The 23,295-nt window shown below is 30.4% G+C and overlaps 1 protein-coding gene across 1 annotated transcript; it reads right to left on the reverse strand.

Moving 5' to 3' along the window:
- Positions 1-4,239: 4,239 nt before the first annotated feature.
- Positions 4,240-6,590, reverse strand: LOC147410428 (germin-like protein subfamily 1 member 17). Its single transcript, XM_086441070.1, has 2 exons — positions 6,416-6,590; positions 4,240-4,902 (listed from the first exon to the last, which is right to left on the reverse strand). The coding sequence occupies exons 1-2, from the start codon at positions 6,543-6,545 to the stop codon at positions 4,346-4,348; spliced, it is 687 nt and encodes a 228-aa protein (XP_086297196.1). The 5' UTR covers positions 6,546-6,590; the 3' UTR covers positions 4,240-4,345.
- Positions 6,591-23,295: the final 16,705 nt, after the last annotated feature.

A 23,295-nucleotide genomic window follows, 5' to 3' on the forward strand; every position in this document is an offset into this window, starting at 1 on the left:
TTTGATTCTGCTTCTTTTAGCCTCTGTTTAACGTTGCCCACAACTTCCTTATTCCAAACTTTTAGAATACCCTTCAGCCTCTTGAGTTTTGAAAAGAATTGATACAATGGCTTACCATCCGCTCTAGAAGACCAAGACTCCCTCACAATTTGTAAGAAATCTTTCTTCTCAGTCTAGAAATCCAGAAATCTGAATTGTCTAGGCCCCTATAAAGATTTAAATATTTGAATGTGAAGAGGTCTATGATCAAACGATAGTCTAGGCAGATTTGAAACCAATGGCGTACCCAAATATGAATTCCAGGATGAAGACACTAAAGCTTTGTCCAACCTTGCCCAAATTCGATTAATTCCTTGCCTATTATTGCACCATGTGAATCTGTTACCTGAAAAACCAATGTCAACTAATTGCAGAGCCCCAATTAGTTCTCCTAGGTCCTCCATTGATGCACGGTTTGGAAACCTCTCACCCTTCTTTTCATCTGGATATAGGATAGTAATAAAGTACCCTACAAGAATTAGATTCTCATCAACTTTCAGCAAATCTTTCAATTCATGCCATAGCTTATGATGTTCTTCAACTATCCAAGAAGCTCTAATGATACAAAAAACAACATTTTTCTGCTCCACTACAACTTCAATTAAGATATATTGAGACAACTGATGCACCACTCGAAACTTAGAGGGATGTCCAAACCAAAACACCCAATAGACCCGCAGTTATTAACATCATTCGAGGACGCTATCCGTGACTTTAGAATCAATTACATCCGTTCAAAGTTAATGTTTGTTCTAGACATGGTTCCAGCACTGCCAACAGTAGAGGTTTAAAGCTTTTTAACATATTATTTAGTCTTAAAAGTGATGAGGAATTATTAATTCCTCTAATATTCCAGATTAGAGCTGACATAAAAACCTATATTTAGAGGTTTTTCTTCGATCTAATCCTTTTAGGAGGACCCAAATTGGACCACGATCGATGTCTTCGATTCTTCAAAATCTTGGTTCTAACACTTCCAAGATTAGAGGAATAATCAAGCTCTGTAGGATTAGTAGAAGAAATTTCATCATCATCCTCATCTGATTCTTCTTCTTCATCTGCATCGTAAGTGATAATCTAGTTCTCAAGTTTCAATGGCTGAGATCCATTAGATTTCAGATCCGTCTTTGTCTGAGATTTTTCCAAGGCCGACGAAATAGCAACATCTCTGGATTTTGGTCGTTGTGACTGAGGTGATGTCCTTGAATCCTGCACTAAAATCTCTCCCTCCTCAAGATTAGGATTCTCTCTGATTTGGTCCACATCAAAGTCCTTGTTGGGCTCCAAAACAACTTCTAATAACGGATGGGCAGTATCCGTATTAGGATCCAAGACTACTTCCAATATTGGTAGCGTACTATTCTTAACTGGCTCCAAAATTAAATCCATTGCCTGATGCGTGAGACTAGGTGTGGTGATCGGCTTAGCAGCAGAAGTCATTTCTTTTTGAATTTGAAATTCAAAATTAAAGTACTTGCGGTTCCACCTCAGTAGCCACGTCTTCTGCCAGCTTGGATATTGAATATTCTCCCTTCTCCACCTTAGCACTTTTGGCTGCCATGTCATTAATCTCTTCTGACGAGGACTGGGGAAGAGCATAAGCTTTCCCCTTCCATGACTGGCCTGATCAATTTCCTTTTGTTTTGGTCCATCATGGATGATAAATGGCTTGTTAGAATGAAGATCAATCATGGACAAGTTGGTTTATGGCAACCAATCTCTTATGAATCTATCCCTTATTATTAACCAATTGCTTCAAATTGGGACACTAGGATATTCACTACAAGCTCAAAGAAGGTCCTACCAAACCTGCTGTTCTAAGGCCTAATCTCTTGGACAAGCATAATGTTTCTAAGGCAGGTAAGGAATACAGAGAAAAAGTTAAGAACAATCCATTTATTTTTTGGTATGGCAAACTTTGCTACAAGAGCAAACTTGAATTTTTCTGAACCAGCATTCACATCTTCATCTGAGAATGAAATTGAAGGCTCTCCAAGCCAAAGCGTTGGCTTAATCTGAGATCTAGAATGAACTTTCTTCAAGGGAGGATCCCCCTCTGTATTCTCTCTCGATCTAGCCACCACTTCCGCAAAGGAGCAAGATCCTACTCTCAAAGGATTTCGCTCTCCATTTTCGATCTAGCATATATATATATGGTGAATGCTAACGTTCGAGACCTTGTAGGGTAGATAGGATTTTCCACCACATTTTTTTTCCAATAATACTCTATTCATTGTCTTTTTACATAAGTAATGTTTATTTACATAATAAATACTTTAGCAATCAATGTAAACAAACATTTATGATGTAAAAGACAAATTTATCTCTATCTTTTTAACTAAAAGACAAAATTGATAAGGGTATTCATTGTTGACGTTAACATTCTCCATCACATGATAACGTCCACAATAATACCTCTATTGATTTTGTCTTTTAGTTAAAAAGATAAGGGTATGTTGGTCTTTTACATAATAAAAGTTTGTTTGTATTGATTGCTAAAGCATTTATACAAACAAAATATTTCAATTTAAAGACGAAATGCCCTTAGTACGCATTATGTAAATAAACATTTATTATGTTAAAAAGACTAATGCACCCTTATTTTTTTCATTCAAAGATAAAATTGGTAGAGGTATTATTGGAAAAAAAATATGGTGGAGAATGTTAATGTACCATGAGGTCTTGCACATTAACATTCCCCTATACATACACTCAAATCAATTTGACTAAAAATAACTATGACAACAAAGAAAGTGGTACCAGAATCCTTCGGGTCATCGATAGCAACACAAATATCTTGGAGGGGACTATTATCAGAGGCAAAGGGAGGGGAAGAAAGTGAGGCAAAAAGAAAAAAAACTACAAACAAGTGAAAAACACACAATCTTCATCATTAAATAAGTGCTAAGATAAAAACACAAACAATTTGATTCCCAAGTGTGGGTGAGAATTCTAACACTATAATCATGTCTATTTATAAATAGATTGAGAGTTGTTGAAATGGTCTCATACACTTGTTGCCTTTTTTTTTCCAAGGGAGAAGGAACACATAGAAAGACTTACCAAATTCTTCAAAGGACTAAACTATTTAAAGATTTATCTGTTTGAAACATCGAATCAAATTTTTAGAGACTAAGTATATAGGACTAATCCAGTTTCAGATTAGTTTATGATGGGTGGTTTCAACATTGAAACATGAAATCCAACAATCGGGATAACACATGCATCCTGAGCATCGGTATTTCATGTATCCCTAGGATAAATAGGATCATGAGATTTTGTCTTCTTTTCATTATTCGATGGATCAAAATACTTTTCAAGCAACTTATGTGTTTAGATGTTATGAAGTAATTTGTTTAACATTAAGGGTTGTTGGCTGTGTCCCTCCAAATATTTTCAAACCTCTAACATCACAGAAAACACTAAACAACAAGAAATCTGACACAGTTGAAATTATCGAACTGATCAAGCATATCTTAAGATTTGGCTTGATTATCTTAAAGAAATAATAAACCTTTCTTTATTAAGGTTAGAAGATTACCTTAAGCATTCCTTAATTTAGGGTGATCAAGACACGTTTGAAGTGTTTCTCTAGAAGAAATCCATGATATGGTTAATAAAATAAATTGGGGTTTTACCAAAACGGGTATGTATTTTATTGAATTTACTAACCAGGTATTTGTTAAATCATTTATCAGAAAGGGTAGTCTACCAAATTTGAATTATTCTTACTCCTCACTATGAGTCATCTCAGTTTCCAAGCCAGCTAGGAGAGAGTCTATGTGAATCATTCATTACATTGACTTGTCCGAGATCCAAGATGACAGGTCTGATATTTTGAAATATTAGCAGAATTTAGTCAACTGAGTTATTTATTTTTTATATAACAATCCTTCACCAGTTTGGGTTTATCTTACATTTTTGTGGAAGGCTATGCATGTATTTCAAAATTTTCTTCGAAAATTTTGATTCTTTTATTTATTTATCAAAATGCACGAATGCCCCTCATTTACTTTTCTGAACCAACAACCTCAAAATTGCAATATGTAAAGTTAGCTATGGATCCAAGCCTTATGCGAACCCTCTAAACCGTATAACTATCCAAGCTATGGACCCAAGTGCAATAAAGATGAAAGAAGATAGACAAGAAATTAAATAAGAGACAAAGATACTAATTTGATGCAAACTAATTATTACTTTTATTTTGGTTTGTAAAGACAAACAACATAATCATATAATTTATTGTATTAAGATTTGTAAAACAGGTCAAATTGCATTATTTATGGTGGAAGTAACAGTAGTAATTCTAGTACTTGGTGGGCATCCAAAATTGGGCTTGTAAATAATCAACCATATTCTTGTCAATTTGGAAGGCCTTGCCAAGAACATCATCTGAGATGGGTGGCTTTGAACCAAAGACCGCGTTAGCAATGGTGATGACACCTGGGTTCTGGCTGCTTAAAGCGGCAATGACAACCGCATTCGTGTGCCCGACATTGAATTGGAAGTGAATGAGCCCAATGGGGAATACAAACACGTCACCCTTGTAGAGGACCTTGGTGATGAGGCGGTTATTATCGGCATTGGAAGTGACTAATCCGACGTAGAGGCTACCTTCCAAGACTGTTAAGATCTCGGTGGCTCGGGGATGTGTGTGGGGTGGGTTGAGACCATATGGCGCAAAGTCTATGCGAGCCATGGAGATGCCAAGGGTGTTTAGTCCTGGTATCTGGTCCACGGTAGCTGGAGTCACATTGAACCCGAGCTGGTTTGATGTGTTTCCAGGTATATTGAGCCCATAAAGGAAAAAATCCTCAGCTATAGCAAGCTTTGGATCCTTGCAGAATTTCCCATTCACAAACACTGCAAATTAAAATTAACTAACATTAGTCAATAAGCTAAAAAATATTAAAAATTAAAAAAAAAAAAAAAAGTTATCATTCTGTGATAAATTAAAGGGTGGGTCAGGATCAGGTGCAATCCTTATTTCATGATGGACTGATAATTTTTATCATTAACTTGTAAACAACTTTGGGGTTAGCAGTTTCAGAAACATCTGATTTTTAGTGAGAAGATCTCCTTACATAGAGATCATCCGCACAAAAGATCAGATCATTCTGAAATTTCTTAGCCATATAGGACAAATTATTGTCAACTGATCCAGAGCCACATATATATATATATATATATATAGGGTCGGGTTCCTGCAACACACATTGCGACACACATATAGACAACGTGTTTGTCTTATATGGGCAAAAATGTTTGGAATGGGCTGATTTTTTGTGAGGATGATCTCTGTGATGAGGGGATCATCTTGGCAAAAAATCATCCCATTCCAAAACTTGTAACCCCATCAAAATTGATTTACAAAAATTGGACGGTCTAGAAGTTTCATAATGAGCTGATTTTTTGCCAGGATGATCTCCTCACCACAGAAATCATCCTCACAAACAATCAGCCCATTCCAAACATTTTTGCCCATATAAGACAAAACACGTTGTCTATATGTGTGTTGAAATGGTTGTCGTTTGAACCTGACCCACATATATATATATATATATATATATGGGTCGGGTTCCTGCAACACACATTGCGACACACATATAGACAACGTGTTTGTCTTATATGGGTAAAAATGTTTGGAATGGGCTGATTTTTTGTGAGGATGATCTCTGTGATGAGGGGATCATCCTGGCAAAAAATCATCCCATTCCAAAACTTCTAACCTTATCAAAATTGATTTACAAAAATTGGACGGTCTAAAATTTTTCAACAAATATTGGACGGTCTAGAAGTTTCATAATGAGCTGATTTTTGGCAAGGATGATCTCCTCACCACAGAGATCATCCTCACAAAAAATCAACCCATTCCAAACATTTTTGCCCATATAAGACAAAACGCGTTGTCTATATGTGTGTTGAAATGGTTGTTGTTTGAACCTGACCCTATATATATATATATATGAGATTGGGTTATATACACCATTGGGTGCCACATGCATCTAGAGCATAAACTTTTATGAACCGTCAAAAATCAGAATTGAAAAATAAGATTTTGTACACCATTGTATTTAAATTTTAAATCTAGGAGTTCAATGACCATCTATTTTTAAACTCAAGATCTACCGCCCAAAAATACTGTTTTGGATTGGGTTGGGGGGGGGGGGATTTTTTTTTTTTCAAGCCCTATCTTGACCACAAACAAGAGGCTGAGTTGTCATTTGGACGATTGGGATAGTCCACGTGGCCCAAATGTAGAACTGGGTCCATGCTCTACATGGTCCCTTGGACTCCGTGCAACCTTTTCCCTATATATATAAACTACTCAAATCACTCTGACTAAGAAAAGCTATGAGAAAGAAGAGAGTGGTACCAGCATCCTTAGGGTCATTGATGGCCACACAAAAGTCTTGAAGGGGACTAGGATCAGAAGCAAAAGAAGGGGAAGAAAGTGAAGCAAGGAGAACAAAAACTACAAACAAGTGAAAACCCATTATGTTCATAAAATAACTACTAATAGAAAAACACAAACAATTTGCTTCTCAAAGGTGGGTGAGAATTCCAACACTATAGTCTTGTCTATTTATAGAGTGATTGAGAGAACAAGTTGAAATTGTCTCTTACACTTGTTGCCTACTATTTTTTCCTCAAGGGAGAAGGTAGAAAGAGTTGCCAAAGTCTTCAAAGAACTAAACTAATTAAAGATTATCTGTTTGAAACATTGAATCAAATTTTTGGAGACTAAGTATATAGACCTAATTCAGTTAAAACAAGAAATCCAACAATTGGGATAACACATGCATCCCAAGGGTATGTCATGTATCTCTAGGTTAAACATGAACGTTGGATTTTGTGTTTTTTAATTAGTCAAAGGATCACAGCCCTTTAGATGTTATGAATTTATGTGTTTGACAATAAGGGTTGTTGGCCGTGTCACTCCAAATATTTAAAACAGCTTACCTCAGAGAAAACACCAAAGAACAATAAATCTCACACAGTTGAAATGATCAAAACTGTCGACAAGCATATCCTTAAGACTTGGCTTGATTCCTTTAATGAAGTATTAAACCTTTTTTTTTCGTTTAAGGTTAGAAGATTACCTTTAACATTATTTAATAAAGGGTGATCAAGACAATTTTGAAGAATAACTTATGACTTATTTCTCTAGAAGAAATCCATGATATGGTCAATTAAATAAATTGGTTTTTTTTACCAAAACAGGTAAGTATTTTATTGAAATTCCTAATCGGGCATGTTTTCAAAGCAGCATTAGGTAAGCCAGCAAAATTTGCATTATTCGTGTACTTCTCACTATGTTCCTTTTTAACAAGCGTCCGGCATGGAGATGATTTGGCTGAGTCAGGTCTGTCTCCCAGCCAACTAGGTAAGATAATACATGTAAATCGTTCATCACATTGAGTTGTCCAAGGTTCGAGATGAGTCATTCAATATTTTGAGAATATTGACAAAGTTTATTAACTCTGGGCTTAGTCAGCTGGGTGGAGTTTTCTTTTTAATTCTTTATATAAAATAATTGTTTTTTAATGATTTATCTTACCATAAGAAAAAACTATACATATTTAAATTAAATATAAAAGCATCTCAACTATTATAATAACGAGAGAAGGCAGAGTAGAAGTGGTTCCACAGCAAAATATGAATGATAAAAAAATGCCCCCACTTTTATGTTTAAATCTAATATTATCAAAGGTCATTTTAGTAATAAATAAATAAAAATCCAGAAAACTGCAGTGCACGCCCCCTAAATAATCAGGTTTTTAGTTACTGAGTTTTTCAAATTACAAAAAATTCCACTTTTACTATGTAATATTCAAAATTCTTTTAATGAATGCTTTAATTACAAAATAAACTACTGGGATAGATTTACCGGAAATCTACATATAGATTGGGTAAATTAAGGTGGGACACCAAAATAATTGATTGTTGAGCCATATGAGGTAGGAGACTCTCAAGCACAATTCTAAGGAAAGGAATTTCCCCCAATCTTGATCGAGGAGAACATGCAATCCAATAAGGAGATTCCGAAATTGCAGATGCTTGATCTGATCAAACTGCCGAGTATTGAAAACAAACTATAGTGCTTACTCCTGGGAATTTTATACCACCCTTCCAAGGAACCATAATAAGTTACATATATAAATATAAATCAATCAAATCCTATTTCGGTCAGATCCCAAATTAATCAATTATAATTAGGAAATAGGGCTGTACAGATAAGGATTAAATCATGGATAAATCCAAGCGATCATTTCTTAAATCAAAATGATCTTTTCGTAGGTTTTTTTTCCCCATTTGGATTAATTGGGAGATGGAATTGATTATAATAAAATGAGTTTAATTAGTCAATTTATTAGTAAACAAAGAAAAGTATTATATGCCCTTTTGATACGTGTGTTTGCACATGCCACCTTCTAGTTATTGCATAATTTAAAGACTATTTGAACTGTTTGGCTCGTTAGAGACTTAGATGAATCAACTTTGTATTTGTGGGTGGATGGGTGGGTGGGGTGAGGGAGGGAGTTCACCATTTGGGTTGATCTTAATTACATCAGAAAAACTTATTCCTTATTAAGAAAATTTTGTAGAATACTGAGTCTTGGAAGCTTTCCTCCTAATAGACTGGATCTCACAAATTTTTGATTGTCGAATTTTTTTTTCGACGTGTTGAAACCGTCAAATTAATGAAGGATCGAAGAAATTCAACAACTCCAAGTTATCAAATCTGGGGAATATCAAAAAATCCGATGGCCATAGGCCATCAAAATTCTATTTCTAAAATTTGTGAGCTTTGGCCCATCGAATTTTCCTCTCAAATTTTCCACTTTTCACTTAGTTGGATACTACTACCTTTTAAAAAGGATTTGTTCAATTGTGTGAATTTGAAAACATAAAGGAAAATTACTTAAAGGACCCTAGTAGAGGGATTTCTTTCTAAATAGTGCCTACGTTTTTGGCGATAACTTGTGTCACATCCCAGATTTTGTGACCCGAGACTCGACCCTTAACCTAGTGGTGAAACTATAAGAAGTCTATTAACTTTCCACGACTCAACAAGCCCAATTGACTTGGCAAAACATCCCCTCAGTTTGTTAGAACAATGAACTTGAAAATTTACTCTGAGGTATGTAGTAATCTACGTTGTTTTATAGACAACCAACACGAAGATGCAGATGGGTTGCTGGCGAACTTGTCTTCAGGATACAACAGAGCCTAGGTTTATCACAACTGTATATTTCCTCAAATTTTGCATTATTTTGAGCAAATCTGTCACTCAGAATTTTGGATATACGAATGCCATTTTTTTGTAGAAAATTTTTGAATTATTAATTTTAACACAATTGATCTCCATAAATAGATAACAATCATAAAAGTCACATCCATTCATAAATGGTTTAAGAATCTTAATAAGTATGAAACTCATTGGAACTACTAGGCACCTATTCGGATCAGGGTCCCGTTCGGCACCCAACCATTTATCCAACAATTTGTCCAACCATTTTTGTCTTACATGGGTTAAAAGTTTTGGAATGGGCTGATTTTTGGTGAGGATGATCTCTATGGTGAGGAGATCTTACAAGTTGAAAAATCGTGGATCATTCATTTTTTGTAAACCATTTTTGATGCGGTTAGAAGTTTTGGAATGGGCTGATTTTTGGTGATGATGATCTCCTCACCGTAGAGATCATCCTCACCAAAAATCAGCCCATTCCAAAACTTCTAACCGCATAAAAACTGGTTTACAAAAAATGAATGATCCACGATTTTTCAACTTGTAAGATCTCCTCACCATAGAGATCATCCTCACCAAAAATCAGCCCATTCCAAAACTTTTAATCCATGTAAGACAAAAATGGTTGGCCAAAATGTTTGGTGCCCAACATTTCCCATATATATATATTTTAAATTATTAATTTGTATTTTATAATAAAAATATTTATTATTTTATCCTCTAAAAAAATATTAAATATAATCCCCTGACTTCTGGTACAACTAAAATATTCAACGCAGTTTCCAATACAGTCAGTTCAGCATTTTCCTTTGTAATTCTAACAAACAAAGATTAGAAAAGAGGATATTAATATAAATGTCATCCCAAGATCTGATCATTATAGAGTTCTCAAAAATTTAAAAGGTAGAATCTAGAGGATTCAAGAATCTTATCGAAGGATTAGTTTCCACTGACTAAACATAGATTATAGAGTCATAATTGAAGCAGTTGAGAAATCAATGGTGCAAGTGGCAATAAATAAAGAAAGAGAGATTTATCTGTTAGCAATTTTATTATAAAAACCCTATTATTTTATCAAGTTTGTTACTTTAACAAACCCTACTTTATAAAAACCAGGCCAGCATGACTAACTTAGTAAGATTTCAAATCTTACTAAGGATCATTAGGCCCTCAAGAATTATCGAATCAGCAATCCAGCACCACAGCCTTCCTGAAAAAACAAAAAAATCAGATTCAAAAGGAAATTAAATTTTCAAAAAACAAAACTTTTTTAAGCTTGATTTCAGGTGTTGAAAATAGATGACTACCAAACTCCCAAATTTAAAACTAAAATTCATCCATTAAAATTAACTTTTTTGTCGATATTTTTTTTTTTCAAAGTTCTTAGAATTTTGTCCTTTGAAACTTCTAAAATTAGATGATGTTTTTGGTTGCTACAAATTGATGCAGTTAGGATTCACTCCAAAGCACGTTGAGTAACAAATTAACACCTTCAATTTGAAGGCTTTGTAAAATGTAAGTTTCTTTTCAAATTGTTAGAATTCCAAGAGATTTTTTTTTTTTTTTATAATAAAAATGCAACAATTAAGTCTGCCGGGTGTATTTTTTAATTATCACCGAAATAGTTAAAAGCTAAAATCCTAACCCAACCCTATCTCTCTATTGATTCGGCAAGGCCAAAAAAATACACCCATGTCCAAGCCCGGTTGGATCCATATCTATTTAACCATTTATGGGCCAGACCTGCCCAATATGTTACTCGCATGTTATAAATATAACTATAATATTAAGGGGTAATTGTAAGAAAAAATCTAATTTAAATACTATTTATCAAAAAAGTAATCATTTTCATAAATGTATCGAATGGAATATGTTTCGGCATTTAAACCATCGAAATTTTTTATTTTTTTAATCTAAATTTTTTGTAATTTACGTGTCGAATTTTGTTAAATTATTATTTTATTTTTTCGACCGTTATTTAGCAATTAGACTATGTGTGTGTGTATATATATATGGGTCCCGTTCAATGGCAAACTTTTTGGCAAAACATTTTTCAAAACGTGAGTTAGAAGTTTTGGAATGGGCTGATTTTTGGTGAGGATGGTCTCTATGGTGAGAAGATCATCATCGCCAAAAATCAACCCATTTCAAAACTTCTAATCCTATCAAAAATAGTTTACAAAAAATGGACGGTCCACGATTTTTCAACTTGTAAACATGGGTTAGAAGTTTTGGAATGGGCTGATTTTTGGTGAGGATGATCTCCTCATCGTAGAGATCATCCTTACCAAAAATCAGCCCATTCCAAAACTTCTAACTCATGTGTTTGAAAAATGTTTTGCCAAAAAGTTAGCCATTGAACGCTACCCTATATATATCTCATAATCTTATTGTGGCATCCTGTCAAACACTAATACAAAATCTCATGTCAGATCTTAAGATACTAAGTAGGCGTTTGGATAGGACTCCTTGGCTACTTCTGACTCTTGCGGGGAGTTAGAAGTCGTTTGGATGCGTTTTGATGAACAACTCCTTCGAAGAGTTACTCCGCGCAAGAGCAAGAAATTACTCTTTGTGAAGAAGTCGAGAAAACCTATTTCTCAAAACTCATCTTGTGGGGAGTCAAAATCTAACGGTTCGTTTTACCAAAATACCCTTAGCTTTATTAATTTTCTATGAAAATATTCCTAATTCATTTGCCCTTAAATCAAATGAAAGAAACATTTATTAATATTAAAAAAAAAATTTAATTTTGAGTATAATGGATTTAAACACATTATATTAATATTTAATATTTAAAATATTATATTATATTATATTAGTATTTATTATATTATATTAATATGTATAGTTAAACACATTATATTAATATTTAATATTTAAAATATTATATTATATTATATTAATATTTATAGTTAAAATGTCAAAAACAATATAGTTTGAAGGCATATTATGACACTAAAAAATAGTCTGTCAATTTTTTTTTTAAATTTTGAGTATAATGGTTTTAAACACATTATATCAATATTTAATATTTAAAATATTATATTATATTATATTTATTATATTATATTATATTATATTATATTAATATTTATAGTTAAACACATTATATTAATATTTAATATTTAAAATATTATATTATATTATATTAATATTTATTATATTATATTATATTAATATTTATAGTTAAAATGTCAAAAACAATATAGTTTGAAGGCATATTATGACATTAAAAGACAGTCTGTCAATTTTATTTTTTTTTAATTTTTAGTATAATGGATTTAAACACATTATATTAATATTTAATATTTAAAATATTATATTATATTATATTAATATTTATAGTTAAAATGTCAAAAACAGTATAGTTTGAAGGCATATTATGACACTAAAAGACAGTCTGTCAATTTTTTTTTTAATATTATGTCATACTATGTCAAAAACAGTTTGTCAAATTTTTTTTAAATTTTGAGTATAATGGATTTAAACATATTATATTAATATTTAATATTTAAAATATTATATTATATTATATTAATATTTATAGTTAAAATGTCAAAAACAGTATAGTTTGAAAGCATATTATGACACTAAAAGATAAAAAACAGTAACTGGTATAATATAAGGGTATTCTGGTCTTTTTTCTATAAGTCATGAGAAGTCAGTATGGTTCCCAAACAGACTTCCAGCACAAAAGTACTTCTGCCAGTACTTCACAGAGTTGATTGCCAAATGCCATTTCTACACAGAATTACTTTTCCAGCTCCTCCATAGAGTACTTCAGCTCCTGTTATTTGGAAGAGTAGTTCTGCTCCTGGTATCCAAACAGGCCCTAAGTGACGTCTCGAAATTTCGACATGGTCTCCTCTGTTTATGTTAGCATTTCAAGGTGTTCAACCTGTACTTGATAAACGACATACATTATCCTGCATATATACATACAAAATATAATACATGCGAAAGCCTATATACATCTAATAACGTACGATAGATCAGAGTGCGGAAGGATAAATAAAATACAAATTATACAAACAATCATCACTTTAACAAAAGTCTTAATGCTCAATATAAGACTCATAATACTACCTGAACGAACTAACACTACTAGAAGGGTATAGTCCTAATACTCACCAGCTAACGGACTCTGGTCATCTATCTGACCTACCAGATAGTTCTCACTCATTTTCTACACTTGTCTCGCCAAGCTCCGAATCTGAAACTAAAAAAAATGGAGAAGGAAATGGTGATTAACAATGGTTATCCAATAGGGAAGAAAATAATTTCTGCTAATTACCTCTCTTAATTTGAACGAATAAATATGCTGAATCATTTTAAAATATGTAAAATTTTACAGAAGAAATTATGATTAACCGGTATATATAGCAAGGAATGAGCAACTAAACATTTTAAAACTCGCATTACATCAATCAACAGTACCCACTATAGTATTTTCTTTTTATACAAATCTAATTGACCAAATGGAAACATTAAACATGTATTTCATTTTATATAAAAAAAATAAGATAACGTATACATAATACACAATGGTAGAGTAATGGAATTAAAGAGTTGGGATTCACGACTAGATCGTTCCCAGTCGAGATATGATGTTTCATAATAAAGTATTAGTTTCTGATTTTATGATTGGTCGTTGTTTAACACACTTGTGAGATCATTTATCCAGTTCAGACTGATCGTTTGACGTGATCGTAAGCAGTGGGTCTCTTTTCGATGTGTCAGAACGTTCAACTACTATAAATTATTAGTGATTACTGACTAATCATCTTCGTCTATGCCTATCAGGCGTGCATGTGATTTCTAAATATACAATCCATTCGTATAAGATCACCTTTACATTATAAGTTCATTGGTAAAGATACAAATGAATAAACCTAGATTCCAGTTGTGACTCCACTCTCATACGTATCTCATACCACATATGAGCTTGGTGATCCCTACCGTACATCACAGGATAGTACACCACTCCGGATGATATGATGCACTATTTTTTTAGGCATTCATTTGAAAACAAAAGATAAATTAATAATACAAGGTTGATAATAGATATCCAGTTTCCTACTATGCAAATGTTGCCACCCGGCCTAAAATAAATAACAGAACTTAGAGCTTCTGTGCCAACAAAATTTAAATAAACATGTAACAATCATTATCCCTAGATATCTTATTACCAATCTACAACATTACAATGTAAAATGCAGACATTACCCCTCGGATGTGATTCTTACATTTTACTGTTTCATCCCTTTATTTTTCATTTTTTTTAAATTTTTGTAGTTTTCAATATGTTGAACAAGATATTCACTGTCTAATATTCATCAACTCAATATTAGTTCATAGAATATTAAATAAATTTTTCCAATTATGAAATTTATTTTTTTATCAATCATATTGAAAAATTACAAAACTTATATCAAAACAGGGTTCGAGTAGTACACAGAAATTGACGAAAATAATCAGGTGAAATATCCTACCCACGTATAATTTATTATAAAATGTAATTAAATATATCAAATATGGCATGAATTTTAATTAAAAAAAAGAATTCTATATTTTTGAAAATACATTACAAGTTTTTATTAAAACTCTAAATGCAATTATCACAATCTATGATTATCGATAGAAATTAAAAGTCCTTATAATCTTTAGGCGATAGGATCGAATCGCGTGCAAGGAAATCGAGACGATTGACATAGAAATCGAGGCAGATTGAATTTTGAGGAGGTTGATTTTTGAATCTAGCTTGGTGATTTTGAAGATCATGATATCGTTGTCCTTTCTCCCTCTGCGATGGAGAACGACTTGACCCTGAAATAAATGAAATTTGAGGTCGAAGTTACGAAAACCCCGTATATATATATATATATATATATATATATATATATACAGTTGATTTTTTATGATACAGGACGAAAAATATGAGAAAACGAAAGACGGACCATTAGCGACGAATTAGACTTGGAAAGTCGACGAAAAAATCAAATTAAAAAAAAATATATTGGCTAGTTTTTGGATGCTTTTAAATGATGATGAATAGTAAAAATTTTAAAAAATTTATTTATATAAATTTTTGGAATGAAATCGGTATTTTACCTATTTTTCGTTTGACGATAACTTGATCGTCCGGATTCCAAAAGTGACGAATAATATTCTATTTTGTCTACTTTTTAGTTCTGGATTTAATGTAATTAGTCAATTTCAACAAATTCTTTCCCTAACAAAAATTTACATTTTTTGCCCAATGGAATCCTAAAATTTATGTCGTTTTCATTTTTAATGATATTCAACTTTTTGATCTCAAAAAATGACAAGTAAATAATCCATTTTTTTTATAATTTTTCGCTACGAATCCAATGGTATGATCAATTCTTAAAAATTCTTTCTATAGAAAAAGTCATTAGTTTAGCTTGGTCTGATTTGGTAATCAAGGATTTTAAAAATTTTTCTATTCGGACTCGCATTTGAGCGTGCTTAGAGACTAAAGTATGTTTTTCGATTATTTTGAATCCAATGGTAAGGTCAAATTCCATTAAAAATAATCAAAAAACATCCTAAAGTTTTACCCTTAAGTCCCACTTTTAAGATTTTATCAAAATTTCATTATTTATTTTTCCTCGAGATACGAATCAAAACTCGAGTTTTATACTTATTCTTTCACAATTTTAATTTTCTCATAATTTTCACTATTTTTATTTTCACATAATTACATCGAAGATGTCTTCAAGAGTGATTATTTGTCGATATAGAGGTTACGTTGAAGGTATAACGTATATTAATGAAAATATAAAATTGTTATCGACTTCATTAAAAATTACATATGCAGAGTTAAAAGTTCTTATTTTTTCAATCTATAATATTCAATGACAATTTTCAATAAGGTTAGTTATCAATTTAAATAATGAAAATTTTTTAATTTTTATTTTTGACCAAGGAACTTGGAAATATATATTAAATTATACTCAAAATTCTCAAAGTATAGTTATTTTAGTGATACAACATGAAAATTTTATAACGTATTAATCAAATTATTGCCAAAGTAGACGTAGCTTATCGAATCAATATCAAAATATCGATATAGACCATAATGTTGTGTAAGATACAACTTAACTTAATATTGTAACACAAAATGATTCCGATAGGGATGTAGATAGATTTATTGATAACAATTTGAATTCGTCATTCCACAATAATGAAAATATATTTGATATTTATATTTGTATAGTTTTTAATAATGTAATTGAATTAATAAAAAATAATAATTTTTTTAACTATTACAAATAATTTTTCTATAAAAAATATTATTAATAATAAATGAAAAGTTGTAGTTAAATACGATATTCCAAACTGCGATTGGAGTATATATGTCAAAAAAATTACAAATTATGATTTATTTGCTATACTTAAATTTAACACAATTCACACATGTATGAGTAGAATGGACTCATGACGTCAACCTCAAGATAGTAGTAATTGGTTAAAAGATAAAATATTAACTTGTGTAAGAAATAATCAATTTTATTCTCCCTAATATATAGTGACTAATATTATAGATAAATATAATGTATTTATCACAAATACATTGGAAAGCAATAGAAAAAAGTCATTTATGAAATACATGGTTGTGAAGTTGAAGCATAGAAAAATATGGAATATTATTGTTAAACTATTTTAAAAACAAATCCGGAAAGCTTTTGTCTTCTTAAAATTTGTACAAATAATTATTTCAACATATTTTTATATTTTTTAAATTATGTATAGATAGTTTTAAAAATGAATGTTTACCAATTGTAGGATTAAATAATATATATTCTTAAAAGATAAATTTCAAGGCATACTGTTTGTTGCGATTTTTCACGACCAAAATTATGATATTTTTTTACTTGTATATGCAATAATTGAACAATAAAATAAAGATACTTTGAAATGATTTTTAAATTATTTTGAAATGTCACTTAGACTTTATGATTTTAACAAAGTTTTTTTTTATTTCAGATGAACAAAAATGAATAATATTTACAGTTGATAAATATTTTCCTTTATCATTTAATTTTTTTTTGTATTAAACATTTTCAAGCAAATCTAAAAAGACTTTTTAAATCAGATTTATTTTATAATTTTTTTTGTAAAAGTAACTAAAACTTATACTGAAATTAATTGTAAATAAAATTAGAATTAATTAAGAGAGAAAATATAGAAATATATAATAAAATAATATTAGAAGAAGATTTGACACATACATTAGTTCATTGGACATTAAGTCATTCTCTAATACTTCATTTTAGAATAATAAGATCAAATACAAATAAAAATTTTAATTCATAGATAATAAAATTGCGTATGAAAGTTTTAATTCATGAATAATGACATTACATATAAAATCAATAACATGATTATTAGAATGTATTAGGTGTAAAATAATTTAATTATATAATAGACGTAAATTAAAGAGTCTTACTTGAGATTATCAATTACTTATAAGGATAGAAAATAAAATTCAAAAAAGAATACAAAAGATTATTATTTATGAACTTTTAACTATTAATAATATGAGATTTGAAGCATATGATCGTGCAAAATAAAAAATATATGTAGTTCAAATGAATAATAAATATTGGTCGTTTAGCAAATGGACTCAAACACTTATTTCTTGTTAACATAGAATAAAGGTATGTGATATGAAAATATAGGATCGATATTAATTTTATTCTAACGAATTTAGTGTTAAAAGATATAGATAGCGTTATGTAACTTTCATTGAATGTATTCCAGATCAATATGAGTTAAAAAATCTTTCGCAACGAGAAATTTTTTTTTATCGCTTATGACTCAACGTCGACCTAATCGTCCAAAGGTAAATAAAAGAAAAATTGATGCTTAAGATGTGCGAGCATTACATTGTAGTTGTTACAAAAATATTATATACAATTAATCTACATGTAAAAATTCAATTTGAAAATAATTGTAATTTTTTTAATGTTTGTGTTTAATTTTGTATGTCAGTTTGTAAGATGTGAATAATATTTATGTATGAAAATAATGGATTAGTTCGTAAGAGCCTGGAGACATAGTTGCCAGATTATACAATGAATCTTGTAAACAAATATTGAATATCCTTTACTTTAATTATATAACTTTATTTTACAAAAAATTCATGTGATAAATAATTTGAATTTTTCTTTTAAATTTGATCTTAATCATGTGATAAATATTTCGAATATAAAAATGTGGTTCACATGCTAAAAATTTTGAATTTTTTCAGATCTAAACTTAATTACGTGACAAATCATAGTATATAACGTAATAAATGACTAATAACGGCAATGCTTACCTTGAGTACAATCATCTTTCAATAATTCTTTAACAAATTCTTTAGGTAGGTTTCTTTTGGGATTACGCCTAAGTAAAACGATACCTAAATCTTCAATAGATGAGAGTTGAGATGAATCATAATGTGGAGTTTATGGGTGTTGTATGTAATATTCATGTGTAAGTTGAGATGAATGAAAATGTGAAACTTGTAAAATTTGTGAGTATTGTGTGTAATATGACTTTAAAAGGAAAAATGGTAAGTGCATGTCATAATGGAGAGTCTTTGGGTACTGCATGTGGTATCTATGTGATGATCCATGATGAATGGGTTTTATACCTGCGAATTAACTACTTTTAGATATAATATTTTATTAATTTTAGAATCTTTTAGTTATTTTTATTTAGGTTTAGTTTGTTTTATATTTTTGTGAGATTTTGTGTTTTTATTTAATTTTTATACTTATTTTGCAATTTAGGAACATATGGAACATTAGGATAATTGTCAACATTTAGAAGAAATTTTGGTTCCAAATGAGTTCACTCTCGGAAGAAGGAAAACATACATACAAATTAAAAAGTTTTCAAGTCGCAATTTGATAGCAAGTGAAGCTGCAACACGAGTTCGAGAATTGCACAACACAGAGATGAAATATGGGTTGCGGTATGACATGTTTTCAGGCCATGGCCCTTTTACATTTTCAGTATTATTTGTTAATTTTTGGGACTGAATTAGAGGTAAATTTTGGGACTCTTAAAATTCTAATGACTCCATACTTATAAATAGGAAAGATTAAAACTTTTATAGGGTTCACAATTTTTGGATTTTTCTTAGAGGCACAAGATCGAGAAGGAGGATGAAAACTGGAGATCGATTCTAGAGTTTTATTTTCCTGAATTTTACTTTTTTCTTGATCTTTGTAATCTGAAAGAATGATTGAATACTTGATTTTTTTTTCTTTCTTCTATGATTATTTTTACATGTGATTGTTTATTCTATCCTATGTTTAATGCGATTTAATTAATTGGCCATTGATTAAATTGAATTGGTGAACCTTAATAATATCGATAGAGTTGTTTTGTGTTCATGACCTAGATATAATAACATATGCTAATTTAATATAGACATATACTCACGTTGCGTATGCATCCTTTATGAAATCTTATTCTTAATGAATTCTTCTTGATTTGATTCTCATAAACATATAGGGAGTTAATCTAGAAGCGTATTTTTACATGACCATCGACAGAAACTGTAGAGAATTTAGTGCTCTTGAGTAACAATTATAGTAGATTAATTTATCATAAAAGAAAGGAGAATTTAATCAAGTGGATTGTTTGGGAAAAATTATAAACTTAGGTTTCATCACTCATTGATTTTAATATTCAAATTTATTATTTGTGTTCTTTTCCTTGTTTATTTTTAAATCCTATTTTTTACTTTTATTTTGATAAAATTAAAGTGAGATAGATTGGTAATTAACAATTGATTGATATTTAGTCTTTATGAGAACGATACTTTCTCATCACTTTATTACTTGTTTCGATACGTATACTTACGTATGTAAATTAGACAATAATCCAACTGTGTATAAAACATCATAAGAGGGTCCCAACAAAGATAAAAAATAATTTATCCCGAGATTTGCACACATCATTTCTTCATCTTGATAAAAATGTATTACAATATAATCACCCTGACTAATCTACATATAATATTCAGTCTCGGCATCTTATTGCTCTCTAGACTGCTTATCACCCCTTCCTCTTTATCCTTATCCTCAGGCTCAGGCTCCAACTCCAGCTCATATCAATGTTAAGAAACTTTATAAACTGATTTACCAGGTCTAGGTATCTGAACAGGCAAAGGTGGTAGTAATGATAGGATTGCTACAACAGCTTCCAATTAATGTATGACCTATCCATGAACATCCATTTCACAAATTTGAGAAGTCAGTATTAAGAACACTAACTTAAAAAATAAATTGATATATTAGATATTTATTTTTATTTAAAAAATTAAATTATTAAAATAAATGTTATAACTTACTAAATTATAACATCTTTTTTTGTATAATATGTACAAGTCATCCATATAATCACGAGGTATATATCGTGCCTCAAGTTTTGACATAATTAACTATGTATGACTATGTATGCAAAATCTAACAAATCTTTCATCCTAATCTATCATTACTGTAGATTGTATTGCTCATTTCCTCTCCACTATAGCCCACAGTTGGACAGGACCCGAGATAAGCTGTTGTAAATCGAACTGTTTTATATATCGATCCGCAATATGATAAATTACAGTATGTAAACACTACACAAGATCGGTGTAGGCTTAGATTACGGGCTGTATGTATACTCTCCATATCTTCATCTACAATATAAAGATATGTGGTCCATATAACCTAAAAAAGAATAAATAAATAAGAGAAAATATCAGAATAACATTTTAATTAAACATATAAATTAAAAGTATTTATATTTATCATAGATGAAAGAAGAAAATCCAACTAGATTTGGTATGATAATACACAATTATGCGGATCACTAATATATGTCTTATTATGTGTCATCTATCTACATGTTTGAGGGAATGAAAGATTATTAAATAAATAAATAAATAAAAATTTATATTTTTATAATAATAAAAATTAAATTTTATTTCATCTATAAACATCTGTCTATTTGGCAATCTTCCAAATGTATCACGTAGTTATGTAAGGGTAATAGAACTGTAAGGAGAGCTTTCATCAACAAAAGGTAGAATTTCAAGATACTAATAAGTAAAATTGGAATACTTTTCTCTAGTCATACGTGACAAAGTAATAGGATACTCGTTGATCATCAATTTTAGACAATGCAAAGTGTCTTCTAATGTGATAGCCATTTCTCAAAGTAGAAGATGAAACGTGAAAATTTGTAACCAAAATCTCTCAACTAGTGCATAAGAAAGACATGAATTATGATGCAAGAACTAGATGCGCTAGTAATGTTCAAAATCAACAGTAACAGCAAGGGCCTCTCGTGGACCACTAATATTCTAATCTCTAAAAAATAATGAATGATGTCGTAATCGTAAATGATATTCGTAGTCAATCTATATAATTATAAAATTAATTATTAGACAATTATATAATTCTAATCAATCTACATTATTAATTTTTAAATAAAAAATTCTAACCTATCCCATCAAAATATCACTTGATATATGACTTTAACGATCGATTATAATAATATTTGTAATCGAATCTTCAAGAATTCACCCATCATTAACTGTCATCTATCGCTAATTTTTTTAAAATATAAATATAATATTTAAATACTTATTTTACTAATTAATTTATTAATTTAAATCATAATCATGATCTAGATCTCGAAATTATGATCATGATCTAGATCTTGATCTTGAGATCATTTTATTAAAATCTTAATCCGAGATCATGATCAAGATCAAGATCATTTTATTAAAATTTTGATCTTGATATCAAGATTATTTGATTAAAATCTTGATCCGAGATCTAGATCAAGAACTAGATCGAGACCACAATGAAGATCTAGATCAAGATCAAGGCCAAGATCATGATCTACATCATTTATTAAAATCTTAATCTTGATGTTGATCACGATCAATATCCTAATTTTGGATCAAGATCATTATCAAGCAAAAAAAAAAAAAAGAATCTAATTTAAATATTATTGATTTTGATATCGAGATCATGATCTCGAGATCATTTTATTAAAATCTTGATCTAGATCAAGATCGAGATCTAGATATAGATCATGATCTATATCAAGATCAAGATCTCATGATCATTTTATTAAAATCTTGATTCGAGATTTAGATCGAGATCAAGACCAAGATCATGATCTACATCATTTTATTAAAAACTTAATCTTGATGTTGATCAAAATCAATATCATGATCAAGGAAAAAAAAAAAGAAAAAACAAAGTACCTTTGGAAAAATAGAGGAAAAAGCCAAATTTTCGAAAGAGCCCGTGGAGCGTATGTGAGAAAGGAATAAGAAAAAAAACAGAATCAGAAGAGAAGAAGAGGAAGAGGTGAATGGAGGGAAAAATCAAACTTAAATTAGGTTTTTTATTTATTTATCCCTAATATTAATTCCTCCCTCTAAAATGCCTACCACAAAAAAAAAAAAAAAAAAACCTAATGTATTATAACTGAAATTCTATTTTAAGTTATAATGTGGGCCTAGATCCCAAGCATGAGCCTGAGCAAAAAGCTAATCTGGACTAACATGGCCCAAAATATAAATGGGCTCAGATGGATTGGGTGAAAAGAAGGCCCATTACTTTCCTAACGCACTTCCCCATTTTTCACTTTCCTTGATTGTAATCTATTGGGAGGCTGCCACCTAAAATTTTGTTTTCCTAGTACTATGTGTCTAATAATAATAATTAAAAAAAAAGTTTAATTGTACCATGAAGCGGCATCAGAACATAGTCAATAAATTACATCTAAACTTGGATTAAGATAAGATAGATATTATGTTTGATCCTCATTTGTGATATAGATTGTAACAACCAATTTTGGAATGAAGATACATCTCTCTCTCTCTCTCTTTCTTTTTCTTTGATTTAGTGGACTGCCACTAAAAAAAAAATTTGGTTCAACTAACAATATCGTGGATTTCTTCTAGGAACTGC

Source organism: Akebia trifoliata, chromosome 1 (assembly GCF_017979445.1).
Source record: "Akebia trifoliata isolate Shusen 1 chromosome 1, ASM1797944v1, whole genome shotgun sequence".
In the NCBI taxonomy this organism is placed as follows: domain Eukaryota; kingdom Viridiplantae; phylum Streptophyta; class Magnoliopsida; order Ranunculales; family Lardizabalaceae; genus Akebia; species Akebia trifoliata.

Excerpts from the sequence above, each read along its gene's own strand:
- LOC147410428 (XM_086441070.1), bottom strand. The coding sequence starts at position 6,545 with ATGAACATAATGGGTTTTCACTTGTTTGTAGTTTTTGTTCTCCTTGCT. Across the intron at positions 4,903-6,415 it reads CAATGACCCTAAGGATGCTG|TGTTTGTGAATGGGAAATTC; the intron begins GTACCACTCTCT and ends TTTAATTTGCAG.